The sequence below is a fragment of the Temnothorax nylanderi genome, unplaced genomic scaffold (genome assembly GCF_030848795.1).
Source record: "Temnothorax nylanderi isolate EJ_2023f unplaced genomic scaffold, tnyl_v1.0 TNYL_tig0671_pilon, whole genome shotgun sequence".
NCBI classification, from domain to species: domain Eukaryota; kingdom Metazoa; phylum Arthropoda; class Insecta; order Hymenoptera; family Formicidae; genus Temnothorax; species Temnothorax nylanderi.
Genome location: NW_027249733.1, coordinates 74,934 through 83,728, shown reverse-complemented (window position 1 = coordinate 83,728; position 8,795 = coordinate 74,934). Strand labels below are relative to the sequence as shown.

Sequence of the window (8,795 nt, the reverse complement as noted above, 5' to 3'; positions counted from 1 at the left end):
GTATGCAAACTAATATTTACTAAAATCCAGAACATTTTTTTCTTAGTGTATATATATATATATATATATATATATATACATATAAACAAATAACTTTTATTTAATAAATTTTATTTAAAAAATTAAGTGTCGCGTGTGTACACGTGTGTTGCTTAAGAAACTATTTATCTAACGCTTTCATTCCTTTGTTAAAAAAAAATTAACAAAAATAACACTTAAATATTCGGATAAATTATTACCGAGAACGAAATATATCTTATGTCTATAAAACAATCGTTTTGCGAAATCGACTGCGCCCAATATGGAGCTCTCTGCGTGCGAGGATAATCGGAAGAATCTAAACTTGGCAATATATTGTTTAGACTTTATATAAATCATACTTGAATACGTCGTCCAAATCATTACATTGGCATTCTTATGTCAGAAATAAATCTTAGGAAAAAAAGGAATTGCACGTAAAGGAACTTATTAACAAGAACGAAACGATAACGACGCGAATGTCCATCTTGGATAACAAACTGCAAAAATAATAACAACTGATCTTAATCCTAAGGCACCTTCCGCGCCGCACAGCGAAAAAAATGAAAAAAAAATACAGCCAGTTCTTGGTCACAAAAATAACTTTCTCCTGATACTTAAGGCTCCTGTTCATAATGGTCCGCAATTATGTACGCGATCGGCATTATTATAAGTACGTATCTGTTACCGCAATTTCAATCGATGTGCAACAGATCTCCGAAATCGGCTTCGAGAGCGCTGACTGAACGCGTTATTGCGTTCGGAACGCTATCTGGCTGGCTATTTCTGAAACAATCAAATAAACCACATTCATTTTAGTTTGTATATTTATATTTATAAATATTTTCGTTTAAAAATCATAATTTAAATCGAAAAATCTGTGCCTATAAAAGCAAATAAATCATAAAAACCAACCTTTGTCGAATCATCGTTTTCGTCGTCGTTGTCGTCGACTCGTCGTTGTCTTCGTTTTTCATTCTCGGACCTGTGTTTCGCATGTCGAAACCAATCCTTACATTTTAACTCAAATTCTTTCTCCGTTACATTAGGAAATGTCTTCCTGACAACTTTTGCAACAAACAGATTTTTATTAATGTTCTATTTTCTATACTTTTATACTATCTCTATATGATAAAACAATTTCAATATTTTCACAATATCATGAAATTTGCAGTGATAGAACAACAACAAAAATGTTTTTCAAAAAAATGGAAATCTTAACATCATGGTATTTTAGTATCTAAAAGATAATATAATAATAAATGATAAAAAATATTTTTACTTACTAAGCATTATTTTCATTATTTCTAAATGATGAAGTTTCAATTTTCTTTTTTTTCCTATCCAACTGTAGGAACTCGCTAACTCATTTGTAAAAATATGTATCAACATTCTCTTTACCATTTCTTCATAGGTACTTCCACCAATTGTCATCATTATGTTGAACTAAAATATTTTTCGTATTATTGTAAAAGCATATTTAAAACGAATGGATATACGTTAGGGTACTTTATAACTCACCATATGGTCTTTTGAATTTTCCTCGTTTGATAAAAGAATGCGTTGCAATGTATCAATTTCATGCACAGTTCGCAGAGGTAAGGACAATTCATTGAAACCACTTGGCGTAGGACTGCGACGTTCTTGTGTCCGATTGAAAACATTTAAGTTCAACTTATTGTTAGGTAACATATATGAACAAAAATATATATAAATTACGTTAAGAATTGTCTTCGGTATAGTTTAATTTTTGAAGAACTACTATTCTTAATTAAATGGATAGTAAAAAAAGTTTGATGCCATTTGCATTTCAGAAAATATTAAGAATTAAAGAAAAAAAATATCAAATCAGAGAAACATGGAGCCCTGGCTGAGGTAATATTTTTCGCAATAAATTCTTTAGTTTTTTAAATAAATAAATCGCGTAGATTTAATTCCGGGGAGGAAAGGGTATTAATGTTCCAAGATAGCTGTGTTTAAAGTCAGACAAATTTCCGGCGCGCAGTCTATTAAGTTGGAATATATATATGTATATGTACAGTATGTACATTATAATTCGTTACTTCTTAACTTAAGTATAGAATATATGAACACCAACACTTTGTTACAGGTTGATGCTCCATGTTTCTCTGATTTGATTTCTAATCTTGTGAGCCATTATTATAAAAAAAAATATATTGTCCAAAGATAGTATTAAACTTTACATTTACTAAATAAAACTTCTTTTAAAACAGAATAGTTCAATTCTCAACTGAACAAGCAAATTCCTTATAAGAATTGCAAATTCACATCTTGTCTGAAAATGTATATTGAATTATGTTCTACTTACTTCTAATTATAATATGTTCATCTTCTTCTTGTGAATGTCTTGTATCTGAATACTTATTTCCTTTTTGTGCGTGCATATGCCTTGTATTTGAATATTCATTTTCTTTTTGTGCGTGTATACGCCTTGCATCTGAATATTTATCTTTTTCTGAATGCCTTGTATCTGAATATTTATTTCTTTTTTGTACGTGTATACGCCTTGTATCTGAATATTTATCTTTTTCTGAATGCCTTATATTTGAATATTCATTTCCTTTTTGTGCGTGTATACGCCTTGTATCTGAATATTCATCTTTTTCTGAATGCCTTGTATCTGAATATTTATCTTTTTCTGAATGCCTTGTATCTGAATATTTATCTTTTTCTGAATGCCTTGTATCTGAATATTTATTTCCTTTTTGTGCGTGTATACGCTTTGTATCTGAATATTCATCTTTTTCTGAATGCCTTGTATCTGAATATTCATCTTTTTCTGAATGCCTTGTATCTGAATATTCATCTTTTTCTGAATGCCTTGTATCTGAATATTCATCTTTTTCTGAATCCCTTGCATCTGAATATTCATCTTTTTCTGAATGCCTTGTATCTGAATATTAATTTCCTTTTTGTGCGTGTATACGCCTTGTATCTGAATATTCATATTTTTCTGAATGCCTTGTATTTGAATATTCATCTTCTTGTGAATGCCTTGCATATGAACACTTATTTCCTTTTTGTACATGTTTCGTATCTAAAAGTGTATGAAATTGTATTATAAATATATATTTATAAGACTTTACAATACAGATTATTTAAAATATAACAGATAATATTAATATTGTGATATTATTTTCAGTTAAAATAATCTATAACATTTTTTAAATATGTCACTATAAAGCAAGATTTAAATGTTTTTATTTTTTTCTGACTTTAACAATGAATATTTAATGACTTTAAGCATATATACATATCTCAAAATACATGCGGAATACAAATAATTTAAATATCATACTTACTCATATGAACCACTGGCGCTTTTGGCAATGGTGGTAAGCGGGACTGATGATCATTATAATCATTTGAATCTGACGATTCATTAGTATCAGTAGTCTTCTTCCTGGCTCTCGTTTTTCTTTGTGCTTTGTCGTCGATGTCTGTATTTACATCCGAACTCATCTCGGCCTTTTTTAGTTTATTGCGTGCATCACTGTAGGACTCTATAAAATTATAAAATATCTAATAATGTTGATGAAAAATAACATGATAAAATTGTCACAATAATTCGCAAACTACTGTTTACACATAGATAGCAAGTTAAGAACAATTGTAACAATTATAATACATTTACTTACCATATGTACCAAATAGACGTTTTATTGGATACAGTAACCAATCATCTTTAGGTGTTTGTTGATTTTTTATTGCTTTATCAATTTCTTGATCTTTTTTATAGTTTGGATATCGACATTCGTTTGTAATTTTTTGTATCCAATTTTCGGGTACTACTTGTAACCCGTCTTCAAATTCTACCAAATGGTATCTATATTTTACAGCAGACATCTCTCGTAATTCTGAAATTTACATGTAAAAGATACACATATGCACAAAACGTACATACCAACAAATCATGTAAAGATGTGCATACATCATATGTGTAATAATGGTAAAAGTACGAATGTATTATAGTAGTCCAATTTCACATATTTTGTCGTAACAGATGTTAGAGGCCAGGCCGATAAATCTTCACAATCTTCCGACTTATATATCCCCAATAAGGAGGAATTACACGGCTCAGTATACAGGTTACTCAAACCAATGAATTTTTGACCAATAATGCAAAGATCATTAACACCACTAGTGGCAATATTCTCTATGATGATAATCGAACCATCGTTTAAACCACAACAGTTATCTGGCTTATGAACAGATAGAGTGAAATCTGTTGTTGAAAATTTTGAATATTGAGGACTACGTGTTTTAGGTAAGATTGGGCCTGTATTGTGTGTTCCATGTACACCTATTCTTCGATGCTTTTCTTCAGACGAAAAGCAATATTCCAATTCTGTTATACGATTGTGGATTTGTTGTAAGGGACGTTCAGCTTTTCTAACAAACCGTTTTATTTTTCTTAAATAATTTTCATATCGAAAAGCACTGAATGTATCCAATGTGCCAAATTTTCTAACATTATCTACTAGATGAATTAGTGCATGTATATTGTGAGATGTATGCTGTGGCCCATATAAGATTGCGAATGACTGCACAAAGTGTTCTAGTAAGGATTCTGCATAATCGATATATGAAAGATCTGAAGAACATAATAGCCGAATGGCCACATGCAATGTTAAAAAATTCTTGTAAATATCTTTTTCTATATAATTCTTTAAAACGATGGGACCAGTATATAAAAGAAATTGTCTCAATTCTGTGGCTTTCCATAAGTTCAAGAAATGTAATTCCCGTGGTTTACGAACAAATTCTACGGGTATCGATGTCCGCATTTCAATTAACAATTTTGAAATGCTGTTTACTGATCGTGCCGGCAAACGAACATTTAACGGTCCGGATATCCAAAAAATTAATATTTTCTTTATTACACCAACGAAAATTAAGGGCATGGGATCCAACGGGATGTCAGTTACCATTCCAAAATTTGGTATATCTGATAAAATACTCCATAAAGTGTGGTGCTCTATTTGTGTTTGTTTAAGAAAACTTTCATTAATCCGTTTACGACAATTAATATCCGGGAAACACATCCTTCCATCTATATATTCGCCTTCGGTTGTACATTTACCACAACTATAGTAGCCGGTATGTCCTTTCGTGGCAGTTACAAAAGATTTTGCGGGTGCATCAGCAATTAATGAATGTATGGATACAGATATATGTTTTCCTCTAAATTCGAGTCCTTTAGTAACAAGAATTTTTGCTTCTTCCACAAAATCATTCAAAAAATTGTTACAATTATATGGTTTCTTGGAACCAAAATAACAGCCAATTATAAAAATGTCACTAAGGCTTAGGTATCACTGAGCCTAAAATAGGCCTCAATTGATTAGTAGAGGATTTTGAAATGGGTAGTCCATCTGTGCTGATTTGCACTTGAACTGAATTAATGTCATCTTGACTTTTTTGTAGAAACGCCATTATTCCTGATCTTAAGCCATTATGAAAGTATTCCCCTGGTGCAACTTTCCGTATGAATGTATATCTTGGTGTTTTCATCAATGTTTTAGAGTTTTTCGGTAAACGGTTTTCAAAACCATATTTTCTTAAAACTGACAATAATCCAGTTACTGCTGTATGTGTTACCTGATGTTCTCCTGCCCAGTTTTTTAAATCCTCTTTTATTGACAGAACACCAGACATACTTGTAAAGATAGCATTTTTCTCGTTATTAAAAATGAGTGCAGTCGGACATAAATTTTCCAAATTAGAACTGTTGTGATCAAGATCACATGCAACAATTTCATTGTCAAGAATATCATTATATTGTTGTGGCGGTTCATTTCTTAATTCAACATTTGTTGCCTCATTAACATCGCGATTAATATCAGTAATTTCATGTGCAGTAACATCGTTTAAATTTTGAGAATCATCTATCTCAGCAAAATCTTTTGATAAGTTACTCATTTTATTGCCACTTGCGATATTACGTGCATTGCATTTTAATCGTCGGTAGTGTCTGTCAAACATTTCTGACAGCAATTTTCGTTTTGGCATGATTGATATAACCTAAAAAATAATATAATATGGTATTTTTCTATTTTATGTCAAATCAGATATTTAAATTCTTTTCAACAATATTACTTTCGTAATCAATAATAAAGCAAAGTGTGTCATGACAAAATTAAAATGTGCACTATGAAACAATAAATGGGAAGATGAATCTCAAACTGCAAAATTATTAATAAAAAAAATGTTTTAAGGCTCCTGGTCCCTGAGAACTCCGCGTTGTAGTCCAGTCATTTTAGACGAAAATATGGCTTTTGCACAGAAAACCTAAAATGACTGGACTAAAAATGATGTGCCAACTTCACAGACATACAAAACAATGTGTTCTTTTTTAAAGCACAGAACAAAGAAAATAAAAAAATTTTTTTAAACTACCAATAGCACGTTAAAATTAAAATTTTAAGCTTTAAAATGCTTTTTTAATTTTTTTGTCTACGATAATTTTTCGCCGAGTTTCAGCGATTTAAAAATAGCCTAATTTTTAGAGTACAAAAAGTTCTCTATTTTTTGTTGAGTAGTACCTATATCTCACATGTTAACTTTAGAAATACTAATATTAAAATGCAAATAATTATCATAAACAGAAAATCATGTGATTTTCATTTATTTTTAGCAATAAGTTTTAGCAATAAGATGGTGATAATTTATTTTTAGCAATAAGATGGTGATCGATAACAGCGGTAACTGCAAGTAGATAAATCCGCTTTTCGATATAATGTTGCACTTCGACTTCAACAACCCAAAGAAGAGACATCTCAAAGAGAATCGTTTATTATCGAGACGGAGTCGGCGAGAGCCAACTTCCACAATAAGTTATGTATTACGAAATAAAAGCGATAAAAGCGGTTTTTCCAGTCACTGGCGACAGAGATATTGAAATTAATTGCTTGCAAGGCGTTTTGTAGGGACGTTCCCAAGCCAGTCACATATTTTTTCAATATAAACTAAAATGTACAAGCTACGGAAAATGTATATTACTTTATAAAAATTGGAATGTATACATTTGCTACACAAAGCTATTTTAACAAAAATCGCTTCTGACGCCACATCAGATAGACAATAGCATGAAAGAATAAGAAAACATACACTTAATGTTCAAGTGATCATGGTAAATATTAATTGTGAGTACATCCAAATTTGAAAAAAGAAACAACTGTAGGAAACAGAAAACAAAGTAAAACAAATACTTCATAACTCAGAAGATTGAACATGTCTTAACGAATGTTATCACAGATTAAAAATTGCAGTTTCATAAAAAAAACAATCATAAAATATAAGATTTTGTGGTATTGTATGTAAAAACAAGAAAATTAAACGCAATTGGTCAGGAATAAAATAAGATTTGCCAATAATAAAATTAAATCAAAACAAAAAAATTAGAAAAACACTGAGGACAGCGGGACACAATGGAAACAAGTTTGAATGAAAACACTGAATAGAAGACGCAAACTAAGATGTAATCATTGCCATAAATTATAAAGGAAGATAAAATGACGTTGACAAGAAAAATAAATATAACCCAAATTTTTATAATTAAAAAAGCAAGATTGCAAGTTTGTATACAAGATATACAAACATATACATATGTAAAATATAACATTACACATAAAATATAACGTTACAAATTTATTTTCCTAAAAATATTGTTTGTAGAGGAAAATGTTTCACACAAAAGTTGTAAGGTGTAAAAAGATCTATTTACTGACTGTATTAGTTTGACCTTAGGTAAAATCGTTATTTTTTATTGCATATTCTTGTAGCCCTTGTCAAAATGTTTTCAAAACACTACAATAAAACCCTTCTTTGTTAAGAATTTCTTAATATTTCAAAGTTTGTCATGATATTTTTAATATAAAATATGGAATATCTCGTAAAGTATTTACTTTTTGATACAACAGAGGCTACAAGAATATGCAATAAAAAATAGGAGGTCCAATTTAAACAATTCAAAGTGACCCTGACTTAACTTTAACGACTCTACCTAAGGTCGAACTAATACTGTCACTAAATAGATCTTCTTACACCCTATAAATTTTGTCTGAAACATTTTTTTCTACAAATAATATATTTAGAGATAAAAATTTGTAACGCTTTATTTTATACACCCTGTGCACTAGGGTGTCATTTTAGAACAACTTTTTTTTTATTTCACGAATATCATATATACTTGCAGGAAGGTGAAATAAAATACCTGTTAAAGTTTGAGCCCTTAATATTAATATTAACAGGTCGCTCATCGCGATTTTTTATTTTTTATTTAGTAAGATAGAAAAAATGTTATAACCATCTAACAGATAGTAATCTTATTTCACCTTCCTGCAAGTATACCGGGTGAATCTTAATGGATGCACCAACCATTTACCATAGGAGATGAGTTACCGACCGCAACTGTAATGAACCGAACGATCCATAGGTGACACCAGCTTGAATCGACCGCTTCGATCGACGAGTCCGAGGTGATGTACAGGCAAGTTAAAAACTGTGAATCAAATAACGTATATCGTATGTTCATACTTTTCTAATATATCCAACTGTCTTACGCATTTTTCTTTTTACATATAATTGTATTTAATTTGATTTCTTATTATTCTCCATCTATGCGCAACGTATTAACCGCATGTACTACGTTTACGCGAGCGTTACTTTTGTAGTAACTTACGATAATTCACTCGTTTACGCAGAGTAAATTATCGTAAGTTACTACAAAATTTCCTTTACGCGAAGGAATTATC

General features: G+C 30.4%; 1 protein-coding gene and 1 pseudogene across 1 annotated transcript; both read right to left on the bottom strand.

Moving 5' to 3' along the window:
* Window positions 1-933: 933 nt before the first annotated feature.
* Window positions 934-3,901, bottom strand: LOC139784757 (uncharacterized; the record flags this gene model as incomplete). The annotated part of the gene is made up of 7 exons (XM_071723956.1): window positions 3,678-3,901; window positions 3,342-3,542; window positions 2,966-3,076; window positions 1,540-1,661; window positions 1,305-1,464; window positions 1,138-1,140; window positions 934-1,085 (listed from the first exon to the last, which is right to left on the bottom strand). Coding segments are annotated over exons 1-7 (957 nt in total), but the record flags the coding sequence as incomplete, so codon positions are not given.
* A 696-nt stretch (window positions 3,902-4,597) lies between these two features.
* LOC139784756 (uncharacterized) lies at window positions 4,598-6,051 on the bottom strand (annotated as a pseudogene).
* Window positions 6,052-8,795: the final 2,744 nt, after the last annotated feature.